The 19,633-nt window shown below is 38.3% G+C and overlaps 4 protein-coding genes and 1 non-coding gene across 7 annotated transcripts; 4 read left to right on the plus strand and 1 right to left on the minus strand.

The window, feature by feature from the left end:
* Positions 1 to 572: 572 nt before the first annotated feature.
* LOC101303420 (common plant regulatory factor 1-like) lies at positions 573 to 2,453 on the plus strand. The gene is made up of 5 exons (XM_004298819.1): positions 573 to 614; positions 721 to 772; positions 896 to 1,055; positions 1,425 to 1,628; positions 1,884 to 2,453. Exons 3-5 carry the CDS (start codon positions 1,047 to 1,049, stop codon positions 2,115 to 2,117), a joined length of 447 nt encoding a protein of 148 aa, XP_004298867.1. The 5' UTR covers positions 573 to 614; positions 721 to 772; positions 896 to 1,046; the 3' UTR covers positions 2,118 to 2,453.
* A 1,797-nt stretch (positions 2,454 to 4,250) lies between these two features.
* LOC101303703 (putative glucose-6-phosphate 1-epimerase-like) lies at positions 4,251 to 7,264 on the plus strand. 2 transcript variants are annotated; one of them, XM_004298820.1, is made up of 8 exons: positions 4,251 to 4,979; positions 5,062 to 5,151; positions 5,283 to 5,327; positions 5,415 to 5,575; positions 5,682 to 5,816; positions 6,382 to 6,484; positions 6,565 to 6,664; positions 6,854 to 7,264. In XM_004298820.1, the coding sequence occupies exons 1-8, from the start codon at positions 4,884 to 4,886 to the stop codon at positions 7,021 to 7,023; spliced, it is 900 nt and encodes a 299-aa protein (XP_004298868.1). In that variant the 5' UTR covers positions 4,251 to 4,883; the 3' UTR covers positions 7,024 to 7,264. The 2 variants fall into 2 exon arrangements, with proteins under 2 accessions (XP_004298868.1, XP_004298869.1); XM_004298821.1 differs by having other exon boundaries at positions 5,062 to 5,136; positions 5,271 to 5,327.
* Positions 7,265 to 7,311: 47 nt separating this feature from the next.
* On the minus strand, positions 7,312 to 7,383 carry TRNAM-CAU. Its single transcript has one exon. It is a non-coding gene; the product is annotated as a tRNA-Met (tRNA).
* A 4,393-nt stretch (positions 7,384 to 11,776) lies between these two features.
* On the plus strand, positions 11,777 to 15,387 carry LOC101303427 (probable inactive receptor kinase At4g23740-like). The gene is made up of 3 exons (XM_004300803.1): positions 11,777 to 11,899; positions 12,322 to 13,646; positions 14,711 to 15,387. The coding sequence occupies exons 2-3, from the start codon at positions 12,416 to 12,418 to the stop codon at positions 15,385 to 15,387; spliced, it is 1,908 nt and encodes a 635-aa protein (XP_004300851.1). The 5' UTR covers positions 11,777 to 11,899; positions 12,322 to 12,415.
* A 995-nt stretch (positions 15,388 to 16,382) lies between these two features.
* LOC101304186 (ubiquitin-conjugating enzyme E2 10-like) lies at positions 16,383 to 19,465 on the plus strand. 2 transcript variants are annotated; one of them, XM_004298822.1, is made up of 5 exons: positions 16,383 to 16,460; positions 16,600 to 16,672; positions 18,194 to 18,321; positions 18,816 to 18,920; positions 19,065 to 19,465. In XM_004298822.1, the coding sequence occupies exons 2-5, from the start codon at positions 16,603 to 16,605 to the stop codon at positions 19,206 to 19,208; spliced, it is 447 nt and encodes a 148-aa protein (XP_004298870.1). In that variant the 5' UTR covers positions 16,383 to 16,460; positions 16,600 to 16,602; the 3' UTR covers positions 19,209 to 19,465. The 2 variants fall into 2 exon arrangements, with proteins under 2 accessions (XP_004298870.1, XP_004298871.1); XM_004298823.1 differs by lacking the exons at positions 16,383 to 16,460; positions 16,600 to 16,672 and adding an exon at positions 18,023 to 18,066 and having other exon boundaries at positions 19,065 to 19,459.
* Positions 19,466 to 19,633: the final 168 nt, after the last annotated feature.

The raw sequence follows: 19,633 nt of genomic DNA on the forward strand, positions 1-19,633 counted from the left end.
CCAGACCACTGCCGTTTAAAAACCCAGACTTTGCGAATTGATGAAAGTATAGGCAAATTGGAATCAAAACAAAGGATCGGGACAGATGAAACAAAAACCCAAAATCAATCATATACAGAGCAAAGTCCATACCTCGACGATTTGATTGACAATGGCAATGCAGATTTTCGCTTCACGAATAACCCTTCTCTCTCTCTGACGACACGTCAATGACCCAGACACGTATCAGCAGCACATGCCCACAGGTGTCCATACGAACCTGGGGCAATACAGTGTTTTTACCGGTTGAATGTACAGTGGTAATCCTCTATTGTTTTAGGACAAAGAACTGTTTCAATCATAAATCCCTTTTGTTTTCTTGTATGAAACCGCCATTTTGGACTATTTGGTCCAAATTGTGAAATATCCTCTCACGTTTTTTGGTCATTTTGGCTGCACAAAGATTTGATCTTTGTACTTGTTTTCTTCACCAAAAGTTGGATCTGTTTGAAAGCTGGAGTTGGGTTTTTCATTAGTTTATTTGAGATTTCTTGGGACTGTGTTTGTTGGTGATGAGCTTGTTGCTGAAGAAAGATTTGAGTTAGTTGAATTGGTGGTTGAGGATGATTTGACAGGTGGAGCTGATGGAAACTCTCGAGTTTTTTTGGTGTTTGTATTGTCATTGTATTTGATGATTGGATGTTCGTGATTGAAATTGTTTCGTGTGGGTTTGTTTATCAGGCAGACCACCACACGCAAGGGGAAAAGGGGTCTGAGAGCTTACGATCTGCTGGTATGGTTTTAGCATTTGTGGCTTATTTTTGTCGCTCATCCTTCTGCTGTTTTTTTGTTTTGGAAGGATTAAATATGACCATTTACTTCATGCTGACTCGTTTGTTTTCTAATTTGATGACAGATACTGATGTCCAAGTCCATCCAAACTATGAAGGGGATACAAATAGGAATTTCACATTGTGCCAGTACCTATTGGTTCTCTCTATGAGAACATCGGAACTAGCACAGCTATTTTCTCTCCTTCTGCTGGTGAAAGGTTGCCTTTTGATGCAATGGCTCTGGTATGCTGATATTTATGAATTGTTGTCAGTCTTACTCATATGTTTGCAAGTTTATGCTTATGTACTTCAATTTGTATTCAAGTTAGACCATCTCTTCAAACACTTGCGGCCTTGATACGATCTATTTGTTTGTTTCGAACAACTCTCAGCGGTTTGAATCGAAACCACGGGATTGAGAAAGAATATGGATTTGAAATTTCCTCAGAGCCCATCTTGAGGTTCTGCAGGACAGTTATTCTAAAATTGTGTTACATTCTTGAGTTTTGAATAACTTTTGAGTTTGGACTGATCTTGGATGTTTGGTTTCTAAGATAACTATGGAAATAGTCTTTTATAAACACAATTGCTTATACATGTTCGCTTCCTCAGGATGAAAAGCAGTTGAAACGAGAGAAAAGAAAACAGGCCAACAGAGAATCTGCAAGGAGATCTAGGATGAGGAAGCAGACTGAATATGAGGAGCTGGTCAAAAGTTGTGATTCTTTAAGCACAGAACAGATGGACCTTAAATCTGAACTAGATCAAGTGAAAGTGGCAGCGGAAAAACTGAGGCTTGAAAATGCTGCATTAAAGGTACTTTCTCACAGATTGTTTACTATTTTACTAATGCTTTGAGCCCTTGATCTGCGTGTGGGAACCTAGGTATATATCAATCCAGGCATGAATATGTTTTGGCTTGACTTTTGTTCAAATATGTTTGTAACAGTTGTTACTTAGCTAAGATGACTTGTAAAATAAATGAAAGGTTGATTTGGTCCATGTTTATTTGTAGTTTAAAAAGCAGCCTGTAGATCAGCAGTTGGGTCTGACATGAGTTTTATGGTACAGGAGCAGCTGAAAAACGCACAGATACTGCAGGAAGGAGGGAATGGTTCCCCTAAGACTGAAGGCAACGTCACCCTGCCAAATGATGGTAAGGACATACTTAGCAATTTGGGTACCGTAAACAGTAACGCTCAGCTGGACTGCGAGACACATGAAACTTCTAACTCTGAAACAATTACCCGGCTCAATCAGTTGTTGGAATCAAGTTCTAGGACTGACGCTGTTGCTGCTAGATGATCATGAAGCGGTATCTGCCTGTAGGCGTACATGGACACCTGATTTAATTTTTCAGTTTTGACAGTGAACTGGAAGGCAAATTAACTTAATTTTCACTTACGACTAGCAGGCTGCAGACTGGAATTTTGTAGCTGGACAGTGACAAATAGCCATTGCTCACTAGATTGCCTTCTTTCATTTTAGGTTTTCCTGGAAAATGTACCTGTATGGATAGGCTAGGCAGAGAATGGCATCTCTGTAGCCAGAGGATTAGGTAGGATTGAAAAGTACCAAGATATATGTAATTCTGCAGACCTTATTTAGTTAAGTTATGACTTATGTGATACGTTTAGCTTTCAAGCTGTATATTCTTTTTCTTTTCTTTTTTCTATTGCACTTTCAAGCAAAGCCACCAAAGACCTTTCAACCTGCCTTGTTGAAAGAATTCTTGGTATTTCATTGCAGCCAAGTCTTTAATTTTCTTCTTCACCATGTTGAGTCTTTATAATACAACCCATATTAGTTCATCCATTCTTGGTGGCGCCCAAAAGTAAGAAACAAAAAAATTGCCCAACTATTACTAAGAATAGACCATAGACTTTTGTGTATAACCTGCTTCATGCTTTCTTGTTTCTTCTCCAACATGGAATCTTATCAAGACACACTTGAACCATTTTTCCTCATTTTCTGTCATTGTCTTCACGGTATATCAGTCCGTAGACATCAAAATGAGCTCTCTGGAGAATCTTTTGCCTGTGTATTTAGACTATTTGGCAACATGACACTCAATGATCCCTACGGACAATGTTTCATATTCATTAGAGAAATCCGTCTGAATGGTATACGAACTTTTGCTCTTTATAAACTTTAGTATATCAAATTTTAAAAATATCATAACGGTATCTTATGTTTTTATCCCGACCTAAGATTGATATATATAATCATTAAGATGACCAATTTACCCTTAAGTTTTTTTTTCTTAGGTTTTTTTTTATTTGTTCATATTCTAAAAATATTAGAAGAGGTTTTGGAATTTGATAATTTGGGTTGGCCTTTATAAACTTGAAGAATATTGAAGAGGGGAAACATATAGAAGTTCAATCTTTGTTGTTTCTGCTGACACTCAAGGATCTTGTTGTTACCGTTGACATTCAAAAATGATTGAGATGAATAACTGATTATTAACAAAGAGACAATGACGATGAATTTTTTCTCTACGTTCTTAAAAATATAAAAAGCCAAAAAAAGAAAATTGGAAATTTGGAATATGAAAACAAAGAAGAAAAAAAAATTAAGGGTAAATTGGTCATCTTTTTTTATCTGAGGGTAAATAGTCATCTTAATGGCTATATATACCAATATTAGGTCGGGATGGAAACATGAGATACCAATCTCATATTTTTAAAACTTAATATACCAAAATTTATAAAGAACACAAATTCGTATATCATTCAAATGAATTTTTTTATTCATTATTCAACGTCTATGAATAAGCTCCCCTTAATTATATATTCATCATCAGTTTTCCTCTCTTCATTGGCCCATGTCATTTGATGCATAAAATGTGATTGTTTCTAATGGTTCAACTCAAACTCTAATAGTGCAAACCATATTGACTACGTTTAGCAAACCATCAAGTATAACTATTTGTTTATTTCTATTCACACGCTCTTCTACACTAATAATGTCAAGTACGTGAAGTTCTTGAAATTTCAAATGATGATCAAGCACATACATTGTGAACTCAGAACTTGAAGCTTGAAAAGATAGAATCTTTCAAACATTTTGGGGGGCAACAGTAGAAATGAGGAATCTCTAGTGGGGAAACTTCAAATTTAACTATTTTATTTTTATTTCATCCTTTTTTCTTTTTCTTTTTTCAAATGGGTTAGTTAATTCTGTTAACGAGGGTGGCACGTTTGTTACTTCAGATTTGTCTATATCACGTGTGGAAACCCAGCTGCAGTGTTTCATATTCTTCATGGTCATGGCTAGCTGGTTGCTATATGTCTTATACGTAAATTACACATAAAAAAACAACCTTTAATTCTTAAGCTTCCCTATGCAAGTGGTACTAATTTATTTCTTCTATATATCCATCTCTAATTTCTGACCCTTCAATCTTTTTTTCTTTTTGATTACCATTATATTTGATTCAAATACAGATTCATCTTTGATTCTTTCTTCTGGAAAAGGTCTAGTCATTTGTCAACTTCTTCTGTTCTTTTAGTTCCAAATTTTCTTCCTTCTTTTTGGTCGACAAAGAACTGTTTCAATCAGAAATCCCTTTTGTTTTCTTGTTTGAAACCGCCATTTGGGTGTTTTTGGACTACTTGGTCCAAATTGTGGAATCTCCTCTCACGTTTTTTGGTCATTTTGGCTGCACAAAGATTTGATCTTTGTACTGGTTTTCTTCGCCAAAAGTTGGATCTGTTTGAAAGCTGAAGTTGGGTTTTTCATTAGTTTATTTGAGATTTCTTGGGTCTGTGTTTGTTGGTGATGAGCTTGTTGCTGAAGAAAGATTTGCGTTAGTTGAATAGGTGGTTGGGATTTATTTTCAAGTTCACGGGAAGATTGGTTTGTTGTCACAGGAAAAGAGCATGGAAAAGTTCTTGTGAATCCTCAACTGTTTGATTAAATGCCTTGCTGATCCAACTTGTATACTACTTTTCTCTGAAGCCTTCAAGGTCTTGTTTTGAGTTGAGAAAGATAGAGAAAGAGCTTCCTCTTTCTTCTTCTTCTTGTTTATTCAAATTGATGTGCTTACTGTTTTGTTGAAAATTTGAAATGAGTCATTCTGGAGCAGCAGTAGTTGAAGTTACAAAAGACAAGAATGGAATCGATCAAGTTATCCTTCAAAATCCTCGAGGAGCTTCTGCCAGGGTAAACCAGACTCTTTGATCCACCTTTTTTATATTCTTGTTGTTTACATACAATTTGATTATGTTATGTGAATTCGATCCAGGTTAGCTTACATGGAGGCCAGGTTTTGTCCTGGAGGAGTGAGCGTGGGGAAGAATTGTTGTTCATCAGTAGTAAGGTAAAGATCTTCAAAGTTTTCTGCCTTTTCATTGTTTAATTTGTGTATCATACAGAACAGGAACAATATGGACTATTCTTTCTTGTTGCAAATTACAAAAGACTAATTCTGTCAAACTCCCCGATTTATGTTAGGCAATCTTTAAGCCACCAAAAGCAGTGAGAGGAGGAATTCCAATCTGTTTTCCACAGGTATACACACACATCTGTTTAACTTCCTATGCCTATTATAACATAGGAAATTTTGGTAAATTCGGTCTTATGAGATTTGTGCTTTAGTTTGGAAATGGATCATTGGAGCAGAATGGATTTGCTAGGAACAGGATTTGGGTAATCGACAATGAACCTCCATCTCTAAATCCTTTTGACTCTAATGGCAAGGCCTACATTGACTTGCTACTCAAACCATCTGAGGATGATTTAAAGATTTGGCCACATAGGTTTGAGCTTGAATCCTGAAAGTATCCTAGTATGATAGATTTGGCATATGCTTTATAACAATATATGTTCTTTCTGAAAAGATGATTTTTAAATCATGTTTTTCAGCTTCGAGTTTCGTCTTAGGGTCTCACTGGCAGCAGAAGGGCATCTAACCCTGATATCACGCATCAGGAACATCAATTGCAAGCCTTTCAGTTTTTCGATTGCCTTTCATACATATTTCTCCATTTCTGATATCAGGTACATAATCAAGAGTTTAAAACTTATAAGCAAACCAAAAGCCAGAACTAGCTATAGTGCTAGTTATCTCATCTTTGCCCCTCTATAGATTTGGTAGATGGTAGACCATAGTAGGCCTTATGTCCACACAATTACACCAAAATGAGGTTCAACTATTGGTTTAAAGCTCTAAACAATGTCCATGTTATTCTGGTTGTAAGTCTCTTATCCCATCTAGCTACTAGGTAGTGTACTAACTAATCTCTTGCAGTTGATATATTCCTCTAACTTATTTCACAAACAAAGAAAGAAGAGGAATCTGAAAATATGAAACATTGGAATGATAATCATTATTTTGCTTTGTTACATATATGTCAAGTAGGTCAGAAACAAAAGTTATACAGATCACATCATGATTAATGTCAGATACCAGTCCAATCAGAAAGGAGCAAGTGGTATCATACTTTCGGGTGATTTAGAATAAACTACAGCATAAGCTTTGTTCACCTTGTGTGCTAATGAAAGCAGTAGATGATTGTAATTTTACATAAATGAGTAATGAAATTAGTATGATCTGAACTGACAGTGAAGTGAGGATCGAAGGCCTGGAGACTCTTGACTACCTAGACAATCTGTGTGAAAAGGAGCGCTTTACAGAACAAGGGGATGCCTTAACATTTGAATCAGAGGTAAATAATGATTTCCAACACCTTCTCAACTTGTTAGTGAAGCCAAATGGTCCCCTTATGAAGTCTACATTCTTGGACAGGTGGACCGAGCTTACCTTAGTTCTTCAGGTGCAGTAGCTGTTTTTGATCATGAAAAAAAGAGGACATTTGTTGTACGAAAGGAGGGACTTCCAGATGTTGGTAAGATTCATGCCTTAGATTCAGGAATTGTTATCTGCAACTTTTAGGTTCCCCAGGAAGGCAGGAACTACAACACTCTTTGTCATTAACTTCATACTAGTTTGAGGAAGTTCAATTGGCACTTAAACAGTTTAAACAACCACTTATCAACTAATATCTTTTTTGTATTTCAACTTTACTTGTTCTTAGCGGTATGGAACCCCTGGGATAAGAAATCCAAATCCATAGTTGATCTTGGAGATGAAGAGTACAAACAGATGCTTTGTGTTGATGGAGCAGCAATTGAGAAGCCAATCACCTTGAAGCCAGGTGAGGAATGGACTGGCCGATTGGAGCTCTCTGTTGTGCCTTCAAGTTAATCATCAAATTGCTGGACCCTCTTGTTAAGATTTTGCAACAAGAAGGTGAATAACAGCATGATCACCTTTCTTTTTTAATTTGGTGATGCTTGGCTTGCTATATATTCAGCAAATGGGAGATGTTTTTAGTTTCTCCCCCATTGTAGCTGTAATCTAAAACCTACATGGGAAATATTCCTACATATTGAAAGTGTATATTGAACTGCAGGGGCAGTAATAAAATTATTCATGTTGTTATTTCAAGCACCATTCCAATATGAAACCCTTGAAAAAAAAATTAATTTTTTTTATCAGAGCCTGGTTTCGATCCAGGGACCTGTGGGTTATGGGCCCACCACGCTTCCGCTGCGCCACTCTGATTTGTTGGTTATTTTATTAACAAAGTCCTATATATCTGTTAAAACTCATTTGCAGAAAGCCAGAAATTGCAACTACAACAAAATGCAATGACCAAAGAGATGGTCTGAAGTTGTCGGTGAAACAAATAAGAAACCAAAACCAACCTCAGAAATTGCGATGACATTGCACAATAGACACCTTGTGTTTCATTTATATACTTTCGACTAGAATCATCAATTGAGTTGCAACAACAAGAAGGAAAAAAAATAACGTACAGAGAATCAATGTAGTCGCAAAAATGGATAATGGTTGAGGACAATGTGCAGATGTGCTCCAACATTCTGATGAAGATGAAAGCAACCTTGATGTGTTAGTCTGGGGATTAAGAGGAACAATGAAAAGCATCCTCAACAACTCACTTCAGTCCTAATTTAATCAATGAAAAAAGTTGGTCTCAATGAGGGTACAACCATGAGGTCCCTCCCTGAAACTCATTTTGGAGTTAAAGCGAAACCCTAGCCTTCTTGAAGCTCATCGCCGAAAACCTGAGAGAATTTCCTGTCTAAGGGATGGTCGGAGCTGAGAGGCGAAGCCCACGTCCGGCGAGCTGTTTAAACTGGTCACAACGCACCGCTTCCAGCGGGGCCCACCTATATCCCGGAGGGCCTGCAACGCCCTAGGGTACCCCACGCATGGAAACAAATTTGCTCCAGGGTACCCACGCATGAAAACAAATTTGCTCGCCACCATTTTAAGTGAAAATAACACTTGGTATTCATCTAAAAGGGTGGGGAGAAATTGGTGGGGGAGCAAACTTTTAATGCCGCTCTTGAGTCACAAGCCCACGTGACCGGGCTCAACACGCACGTCAGCAATTCGTTTGAATATAAACGCCACGGCTTGACGCTTTTTACCGATGTGGGATTGTTTGTGTGCTTCATATTTCATTCACCATGTAAGACCTAAAAGTTAAGCTATTCATAATCAAACCCAGTCGATCGGTGTCTGCTATTCTTGCTTCAACTACCTAGAATCAAAGCCAAGGGACTGAGAATTCTCTGGGATAACAATTCTGTCTTATCAAGACGTAAAGATATATGGCTCTAGTCAACTTGCAACTCTGTCAAACAATTTGAAACAAGATGAAATTCTAATTGACATGAGATAGTTAATGCGATTGAAACTCTCATGGCTATTATCATCTGCTTTGTATAAAACGTAGTAATCCCCCGAGTGTTTTTTTTAGCCAAGACCTAAGCAAATAATGAAAAATGAAAGACTACTGCATAAGTGATTGATAGTCTTGGCATTGTGCGGTTTCAAGTTGCCAGAGAACAATAATGTTTGATTTGTCTGTCTTCCAAGTTACAAAACTCCACAGGTATTTGCAGTTTAGTCAATTGTCTAATCGATTCGGACGAAACAGACAAGAGGAACAAATTAAACCATCCATTGTTTGATTGAGTTTCGGTTGGTTTGATATAAGAAAATTAAGAATGACTCAGTTTCTCTAAAATGAGATAAATAAACCCAAATAGGTTAAAGGGTTTCAATTTTCTCTCATTTTGACCATCATTTTCTTAAGTATGCTCTTTTTCTTAAGGTTAAACATAGAAGGAAATTATTTTTCTCTCTTCCAATACCTCTAATCTATATACCAGGTGAGACCAGATTAATAGTTATAAGTTATCAATGCATTCTACAAGACTACAACTTATATAAGTCTTAAAAGAGGTCAAATTTCACTCAACCTAATCCAAAGAAGCTCAAGCTAGTGTCTCACTCTCACAGTTCTACTTACTGAATAGCTAGATATAAGTGTTATGTATATACATATTCCATAAATATTCCCAATCCAACACATATGAAGCCAGATTTAGCAAACCAAAAGGCTAAACATGAATTACACAGCTGCATAATTATGATCTATATCTTCAAGCAATCCCAACACTACAAGAGGAATGCAACCCAAATCAAAGCACAAACAAAAGGTTTAGGTACTATTGGATCATATTATGCAAACTTCCGATCACTACATGAACCCAGTTTGCTTTAATAATTGGAATCTCTTTTTTTAGGATAAAAGGGCCTCAAATAAATGAGAGCAGAGCTCTTGGACTATGCATAATCTAGGTGCATGATTCATTGAGTGAAATGGGTGCCCACCACACTATAGCTAAGCTTTAAAACTGAACCACAGACTAAGCATTATGCACCAACCCAGTATGGACATTAACAATGGCCAATGGAGACATGAGCATTTGTGATTGAAAAAGAAATGGTAGTTCATAGTTGGTTGAAGCTATTAAGTTTAAAGGACATGCATTAAGACAAGGGTGGTTGTGTTCCTAGAGTAGAAAATTCAGAATCAAATTATTCAGATTTAAGAGTGTACTATTATATATCTGCATATGCACATGATTATACTGTTAAGAACCTAGATTAAGTCTCAAAATCAAATAATGGTCTGTGTTTAACTTAGTATATACTATTCCAACTAATATAAGCTGTGGGAATCAATGAGAAGAAAATGAGCAAGGAAACAAATGAATAAGAACAAGAGAGACCAGGAAGATAGTGAGAGATTGATGCTTTGTGAACTGGTTTTTTCTTTTTGTTGCTTAATGTTTTCAAGGGGAAAGAGTTAGCTAAATGCTTTTCTGATTAATTGTTTCAGCTTCTTCTTCAACATCAGGAACTGATGGTTGTCACAGTGGTGGTTGGCTATGGTGGATATAGATTTAAGTGGATGTAATTATTATACAGTTATGATTTGATAATGATGAAATGGGACCATTGCTTAGAGTGGTAACAGTATCAGGTGCTGGGATAGACCACAAAGAAGGGACTTTTGGGTGATGGAAGCTTAGCTGGTTGAAACACACATAGTGAGTGCATTGACTTATAAGACATAACACCCAATTCTATGAAAAAGAAGAGGTTGATAGTAGATTCCTGTAGTTTTGACATTGTTCATCATTTCCAGTAATGATTATAGTAAGGAACTGATCTGCTAATTACTTTCAGAAAATCAGGAGAATGCAATATATTTTTTCTCAGAGTTCTTGTTTGTCATATGTTTGTCTTAGAAAAGGATTGTGACTGGCAATCAAAACAAATTAGAGTGAGAATTGCTTCTATCATCTCCCCCTTAAACAAAAGATGCAAAATACCAAGTTGTGGAAATGGAGTATATATGACCGTTTTAGAACAAATGAAAATAGATGTATGGTGCTACTATGGAAAAGAAAAACAATTGTACTATATTTGGACCACGAACAAGTTGATTGTTCTCTACACATGATAACAAAACAAAGTTACTTCTAGAGTATTACACATGATTGAGATGTATCTTATTTGCAATAGGTTGAGAGTTGAGACAAAAGAATAACACTAGTTTAGGGTCAACTTAATCTACACATACGTAACATTGGTAACAACTTCCCAATCGAGTTGGTCTTTGAAATTCTATTGATATTTCAATTCATACTATTTTTCATGAGGTATGTTTTGCTTTTGTTTTTCGTCAATAAAAATGTTATAGTAACCGACTAACCGTGTCATCTCAAAGACATGAAATGTAGTCGTTTGATTGAAAAATAAAGAAATGAAATCCGCAAATTTCAAATTTTTCCGATAAGCTAGTCAAAATTTAAATTACTCGGCAAATTCAAAATCAATCTTTCATATTCTTCCAAGATTCAATATCAGATAACTAACTACTAAATGTAGCAAAATAATTTACTGTTTCTTTTGGTAATCAATCTAGGGTACAAATCAATAGGATGAAAATCTCTAACAACCCATAACTAATCTCCTTAATTAAACCCCTTATCTTTTACACGAATATTGAAACAAAGAAAAAAACTCAAAGATCCGCCGTCATCCAATCAAACGATCCCCTACCACCTACCCAATCCCCCCGCCCAAATCAACGGCCACAATCAATCGCAAACCCTCGCCGTCACCGTCACCCCAAAACGTCTCGTTATTATCAAAGAAATTAATAACCAAACCCCACATGTCCGCCACTAAACGGCGGCAGCCACGTCGCTATCTCACAGTAACGGCGCTCCGTCACGACCTCCCTTTCCTTAATAACCGCCCCAAAACTCCTCCGCCATATTAGGCTCCTCGTTTTCACGGCAAAAGCCCCAAGACAGAAGCTTCAGCCTTCAACCTTCTCATTCATCTCAAAGTCTATCTCAAACCACGCTTTCCAAAAGATTCGTAACTCGTTTAGCCAAAGCTACAGTTTCACTGAGTCCATCATCATTACTTGTACGTTTCCTACTGCTCAATGTGTCCAAACACAGTTTTGGTGTTTTGGTGCAAGTACTTACTCAATGCTTCACATTTTGTTTGGCTCTGCTTCTGAATAGTGCTTCTTTCTTCGGCTTTGTTTTGGTCACAGAGGCAGAGTTGTGCACAGGTCATTAGACTTGGGTTGGTATACCCTTCCAAATCCAGAGGACTTTCTTGGGTCAGATCTGGAGAACTGATAGGAACGAAGGGAGGGTGTTTCCTCTTTAGCTAGGTAAGCTGAGCTCTTCTGGGTACTTGGTTTTTTTTTTTAACTTTCTATCCATTTCTGCTGAGTTAAAAACTATGGAATTTCCTGAGTAGGAATTTTGGCATTGGGTTGTGATATTTTGAAAATTTAAACTACAAAAACAGAAGCTTGGTTTGGTGGTAGTACAGACTACAGACTTTGCTTTATTGCCTTATAAAACAAGCACCTTTTTGACTCTCTACACATTATTCAAAGCCTGCAACCAGCAAGCTTAAATTTTTTTACAGCTTAGGTTTCTCTCAGTCACCTCTACTGTTTCTAGACAATTGCCTTGGAATCTGATCAGTTTTCCCCCCTTTCTCTTTTCCCTTTACATTCTGTCTTTTGTTTGAACTCAAAATTCACTCTCTTTTTTCACTATACTTGTTTTTGCTTCATCTCCACAGCCAAGAACCACAGAGCAATGTGCAGAAGAAACAGCTCATTCTCTTCTTGAATAAGGAGTGTTTTGGGTTCTTGTTTTTTGAGGGAAAAAAAGAGATGAGAGGTCTTTGCATTGTGCATTGGTTTTTCTTGCTGGGTTTGGTTTTCTTGAACCATGGAAATGCAGACCCAGTTGAAGATAAGCAAGCTCTTCTTGACTTTCTGAACAACCACCCTCACTCTCGCTCTCTCAATTGGGACAGCAACACTCCTGTCTGTGACCACTGGACTGGAGTGACTTGCAGTGCAGACAAGTCCCATGTCATAGCCGTCAGATTGCCCGGGATCGGATTGAGCGGTCCAATACCACCCAATACTCTCAGCAGGGTTTCAGGGCTTGAGATTCTGAGCCTTAGATCCAATGTCATTAATGGGCCGTTCCCTTCTGATTTCTCCAAGCTAAAGAACCTGTCTTTTTTGTATCTTCAGTTCAACAACTTCTATGGGCCATTGCCTGAGTTTTCAGCTTGGAACAACCTCACCATTGTCAACCTGGCCAACAATCATTTCAATGGCAGCATTCCTGAGTCGATTTCCAATCTTACGCAGCTTTCAGCTTTGAATCTTGCCAACAACTCTCTTTCGGGTGAAATCCCTGATCTTGAAGTGCCTAGGCTGCAGCAGCTCAATTTGTGCAACAACAATCTGAGTGGGAGTGTGCCGAAATCGTTACAGAGGTTTTCCAGGGCAGTGTTTGGGGGTAACAGCAACCTTTCTTTCGCTAACTTTCCGGCTGAGGTTCCTCCTGTTGTTCCTGCTCCACCCTCTAAGAAGTCTAGTAATGGTGGGAAGCTTGGTGAGACAGCATTGCTTGCAATTATTGTTGCTGCTGTTGTTTTGGGGATTGTGGCATTTGCGGCTCTGATACTTGTTGTGTGCTTAAGAAGGAAAATGGAAGATGGGGTTTCGGGGAAGTTGCAGAAGGGGGGAATGTCACCGGAGAAGGTGATATCCAGGAGTCAGGATGCGAATAATAGGCTGGTTTTCTTTGAGGGTTGTCATTATGCATTTGATCTGGAGGATTTGTTGAGGGCTTCAGCTGAGGTACTTGGGAAGGGGACGTTTGGTACAGCTTATAAGGCGATATTGGAGGATGCAACGGTTGTGGTGGTGAAGAGGTTGAAGGATGTTAATGTGGGGAAGAAGGACTTTGAGCAGCATATGGAGATTGTTGGCAATATCAAGCATGAAAATGTGGTTGAACTTAAGGCATATTATTATTCCAAAGATGAGAAGCTGATGGTATATGACTACCACACTCAGGGAAGCTTCTCCGCTATGTTACATGGTACGTCTGCTGTCTTCATTCGTTGATGAATCTTTCTATTGAAATTTGTTGAATGCAATTAGCTTATTGCTGCAATTTTAGTTTGGTATGCATCATAGAGGTTGTCTTTGTATCAGTACATTGCTGTAGCTTTGGTGAAGTATTAATTGGATAGGCAACGCTTAAAAAGAATCTTGATGGTTTACAATTTAGCGGATCTATCTTGAGAATGTGATAGATGCCCTTTGGAACAAACCCAAAACCTAGAGGAATGCTATGAAGCTTTGCTCAATAGCTGTTTTGAATGGTTTTTGATGTGTCAGATATGACTGTCTTCGATGTCTGGATGTATTACTGGTTTGATAAGATCCTGGTCCTCTAGACTTTTTAGAATTTACTTTACTTCTTTCCTGCTTAAAGTGCTATATTCTACTGGCTTAGAATCTTTCCAAACTTGAATTTTGAATTGTGAAGGTTAACCATGACTTGAGCAAAACCAGTAAGGACTGCTTTTGTGTCCACATAACTGCATGAAAATATTAGAAGGTAGCAACAGGGTATGAAGTCTTATGCTTTGCCTCATCCGCAAGGGAAAGTGGTTTCTGTTTTGAACTCACACGCTTGTTTCATATCCAGACGGTATGAAGTTTATGGTATCCCATACTGCTTTGGCCATCAAGGAAAAAGTAACTTTATGAGTATGTGCACTCACACAATATTTTTTTTCCTGAGACTTATACGAGACTTAAATATATTTTACCAAGAAATAGAATTGAAACTAGAATAATCCATTCCAAAAATAGGCATCAGTATTTTCCATTCCAAGCTTGTTTGTTAACCATGTGCTGCATCAGAAATACATTCCCTGAAATATCTGTTGTGAACCCCTCATTTTATCTCCAGCATGCCCTGTTCATATCAATAAACCTTTTCAAGTTGTGGTTGGTAATTGAGTGGGACTCAATCTTATAAAAAAAGAAAATATGTATATCTTAGTATTGACATGTCTTGTAGTACAAATTTCATTTGAATTTGGTTGCAGCCCTTTGCTATACTGCACTGCTAAACGCTCTTTCCATTTTCAGGTAGAAGAGGCGAGGATAGAATCCCTTTAGATTGGGATACACGACTAAGAATAGCTATTGGAGCAGCAAGAGGAATTGCTCATATACATACAGAGAATGGTGGGAAGCTTGTCCATGGAAATGTCAAAGCCTCAAACATCTTTCTCAATACACAACAGTATGGTTGTGTTTCTGATATTGGTCTGACAACAATAATGAGCTCACTGGCCGCACCTATCTCCCGTGCTTCTGGTTATCGAGCACCAGAAGTGACAGACACCCGGAAAGCAGCACAGCCTGCTGATGTCTACAGCTTTGGGGTTATGTTACTTGAACTCCTCACTGGAAAATCCCCCATCCATACAACTGCTGGTGATGAGATTGTGCACTTGGTCAGGTGGGTTCATTCAGTTGTTCGTGAGGAGTGGACAGCAGAAGTATTTGACTTAGAACTGATGAGGTATCCAGGCATAGAGGAAGAAATGGTGGAGATGTTACAGATAGCAATGTCTTGTGTGGCAAGGATGCCGGATCAGAGACCTAAGATGCTGGATGTAGTGAAGATGATAGAAAATGTGCGGCACATGGACAATGACAATCGTCCATCTTCTGAAAACAGATCAGAAAGCTCAACACCCCTCGGATCAACACCACCACCACCAGTAGTTGGAACTCCACAATCAACCTCTCAAGAGTGAAGCCATTCGCCATTCGCCATTTTTCTCATCTGGTCATGAATCTCATTTTACCTCAAAATGTCAGTCTTGCTCCAGTTAATGAACACACGTTTGTGATTTTTCTTTTTCTACTTTATCAACTCAATTGATTCCATTTAGGTAGAGTTAGGTCACATATGTATCGGTGTATTAGTGACTATTGATGCTCAAATGACGTCTCTTTTGGGTGCTTTCTTAATCTCTCTCTCTCTCNTNCTNNTCTCTACTNTATATCATCNTCTACGTACGTACGTTACGTTACGTACTTACTACCTAACTACTACTACTTACCTTACTACTTACCTAACTACTAACTACGTTACGTACTTACTACGTACGTACGTTACTTACGTTACGTTACGTACGTACTACGTACGTACGTACGTACGTACGTACGTACGTACGTACGTACGTACTACGTACGTACGTACTACGTACGTACGTTACGTACGTACGTACGTACGTACGTACGTACGTACTACGTACTACTACTACTACTACTACTACTACTACGTACGTACGTACGTACGTACGTACGTACTACGTACGTAGTACGTAGTACGGACGGCGGTTAACGTTACGTTACGTTACGTTACGTACGTACTANACGTTACGTTACGTTCGTTCGTTGTTCTTCTTCTCTTCTCTCTCTCTCTCTCTCTCTCTCTCTCTCTCTCTCTCTCTCTCTCTCTCTCTCCATGGTCACACACAGTTGCTCTAACACGGAACAAAGGTCATCAGAATATCTAACACACCCAAGTAGACAAGAACACTCGAATCATTGTTACTATAAGGATCAATAGTAACTATCCGAACCTATTTTAACCTATCTTGAACGGGGGACAAAAGAAACGACATGTCGACATGATGACTCCATGTGGCGAGGAGTAAATTTACAATCTTATCCTTCCAGAAGCGTACAATATAAAAACTCATTCGTGAGTGGTGGTTGAGGAGAGCTGCACCCACCTTCACACAAAAAAACATAAACAAGAAACAAGAGGCGAAAAGACCGAAAAGCCAGAGCCCGTAATAAAAGCAGGAGGGTCTTTCAGGTAAATCTCCACCTCTCTCGCCTTGTGCTAGTTGCAGAAGAAAAGGGAGTCATATTATTATTGAGTGTGTGTGTTTTGGTTTTGGGGGTGATCAATCAATCAATCAATCTAGGGTTTCTGTTGGTTTTTGGTTTTGAAGGCGATGGCGTCGAAGCGGATCTTGAAGGAGCTCAAGGATCTCCAGAAAGATCCTCCTACCTCTTGCAGCGCTGGTATTTCCCGATCTCCTCCTTTTCGTTTTCGTTTTAGTTTTCAGATTGCTGTTGAGATTTTTGGATTTGGGTTGTTTGTTTTGGTGGATATTGATCTCAAAGTTTGAATCTTTGCGTGGTTTGGGTCTGATTTGAGCTTGGGTTGATGCTTAATTTTGGGTTTTATTTTCAGGCTGATTAGGTTTGCGTTGATTTGTTTTATTTTGTATTGATTTGTGATCATTATGTGTATGAAAGATTGTATTTGTTATTTTTGGTTGGATTGAATCGCATGGTTTAGTAAAGGTGCTACCTTTTTGAAGGAAGGTGGTGTATTTGGCCAGCGGTGTTCTGGACTATACCCAGAAATAGCAATAAAACGTGTAATCCCAATAGTATGGAAGAGTCGACGAATCAGGATAATGGGGTGTCGATTTTAAGCCGGCTGAGGTAGAAGAAGAGGGACCAAGAAAGAAATGTGGGCAGGGAAGTAGGGCATTTAGATTGAAAAGGGGCCTTCAGACCTGATCAAAACTAGGTGTTTTTTTTTTTTTGTCAAAGCCAAACAAGTATAGAATTTGGATTGGAGGAGATTGTCAGGTATTTTGGGACCCATTAGCAGGGTCCATGAAGTTCCAATGACGACTTTCTCTTCAGATTACAGTCACCCGTTAGCCTAGAGGTGATTGTCATTCTGAGTGAATGAAGTGGGGGTGTTGGAAGTCACTAGTGATAAGCCAACATTAAGCTAACATTTTGGGAGGGAGTTGGTATGAGGGAGGTTGTGGCTGTCTAGGAGTAAAACGGGAAATTGGGAATCTGCCGATGAGATAATATCCTGCTTTATGCTGGTCCTTAGGAAGAATTTGTGTTCTAAGGTTCGTGATCAACTATTTTGTGCTCATTGATTTTCAAAATGGCTTGCTCTGCTAGTGGAGTTTGAAGCCTTTGTTTTCTTTTTGTTCTCGAATTTGCATAATCTGACTCTGTTTTACTCCTTGGAGTAAATTGTAGTAGTTTCTCCCCTTCTTCAGATGACTCTACTTGGCTGGGTAGGTGCAATAGATGTGAAATTTAAATTCTACTGTAGGTGCTATGTCATTAGTTGTTTACTGTATAATGCTATTCATTACCAGTATAATACTATAATATGAAGAATAGCATCACAATTATGTAATGACTGCAAGAAGCATTCTTTGGAGGAGAATATGGACCGAAGTGTCACCTATTCATGGAAACAGCATATAGACATGCTGTATGCACTGAAATTATGTGAAGTGCAAGACTTCAAGTTCTCGAGGAAATTTTGTACTATTTATTGTTGTCAATTCATTGGTAACTTAATGACTTGCTTGCCTTTCCTTTGTCGGAGAATTATGCTCAATGAAACACTGCTGATAAGAATCAATTCATTGGTAACTTAATGACTTGCTTGCCTTTCCTTTGTCGGAGAATTATGCTCAATGAAACACTGCTGATAAGAATCTTATAACAATTGTTCTATATTCAATGCAACTGTCTTTTTCTTCTATGTATCTTCAGGCCCAGTTGCTGAAGACATGTTTCACTGGCAGGCGACAATCATGGGTCCTGCAGACAGTCCATATGCAGGTGGAGTGTTTCTTGTCACCATACACTTTCCACCGGACTATCCTTTTAAGCCACCAAAGGTACATCCTAATATCCTATTAATTTCACCTCAAATTGTTTTGCTGTTTACTTAGGACTCCCTTACTTCATTGCTCCTGTGTTTACATTCTCTCTTTTTTTCCCATAAGTATCTCTCCATAGATCTGGTGTAAAAAGCTATGGCCAGTATTTACTCAATTTGTGAACTCCTCATTCAAGCATATACTGTACAATTTGCACAGTACAACTTATTGATTTGGTTTACTGTAATAGTTATGACCTTTAATGAATGCCTGCTATGTACGTATCATTGTTAAATAGAAGCAATTGCCCTTTTAGCTTGTAGATTTAGTCTGAAGTCGAGAAAATGCCAATTGTTAACAAGTGAACTTCTGCATACTGTCTGCCTTCATATGGTGATACTGGTTAAAAAGAATATGGCATGGAGTTTTAAGTATTTTGTTTCCTAGTGTCTCTCTCATGGTCTTTGCTACTTCTCTGATGTCTGTTCTACTTGTTTTTATGTTATATGCAGGTTGCATTCAGGACAAAGGTGTTTCACCCAAACATTAATAGCAATGGCAGCATTTGCCTTGACATTTTGAAGGAACAGTGGAGCCCTGCCCTGACCATATCGAAGGTAAATGTTTAATTTCTTTCTTTTGAGTGTGTGACAACAAGATTATCAATATCTCCTATGGAGTAAATACTGAAAAGAAACAGAACCATGTGCTGCTATTATTTGTATTACTGAAGTATTTCGCTCTTTATGTTTTTCCTCCAGGTATTGCTTTCGATTTGCTCACTGTTGACAGACCCAAATCCTGATGATCCTTTGGTGCCCGAGATTGCCCATATGTACAAGACTGACAAGAACAAGTATGAGACCACTGCAAGGAGCTGGACCCAGAAGTATGCCATGGGCTAGTGCGCTGCTAGGGACAGTGTGAGGAGGGCTTCCTTCCCTTTGGCATTGATCGTTTGATCAGACGTATGAATGGTATTGTTGTGATCTGTTCTTCACATAAATGGGACCAAAAGGGAAAGATTTCTGCCCTCGGAACACAATTGCTTTGAATTGTTATGCAAAATTTTTAAGTTATGACTATGAAACACATCCATCCCTTGTGTCTGATACTCTCTACTCTCTAAAATGAAATCACATCTATCGTTGTCTGATATTCTATTCAAAATGATCATAGAAATGTGGTAAAACATAGATAACGTATGTGGCCTTTGCAGTTTACATAATGAGGGCTCACTTGTGGGTGCCTGTCAACAATTTGATTGAGAGCTAAAGCTGGTGGTATTCCGGTCTAAATACTTAGACAATCTGGCATGGAGTTTTACCTT

This window comes from Fragaria vesca, linkage group LG5 (genome assembly GCF_000184155.1).
Source record: "Fragaria vesca subsp. vesca linkage group LG5, FraVesHawaii_1.0, whole genome shotgun sequence".
Classification (NCBI taxonomy): domain Eukaryota; kingdom Viridiplantae; phylum Streptophyta; class Magnoliopsida; order Rosales; family Rosaceae; genus Fragaria; species Fragaria vesca.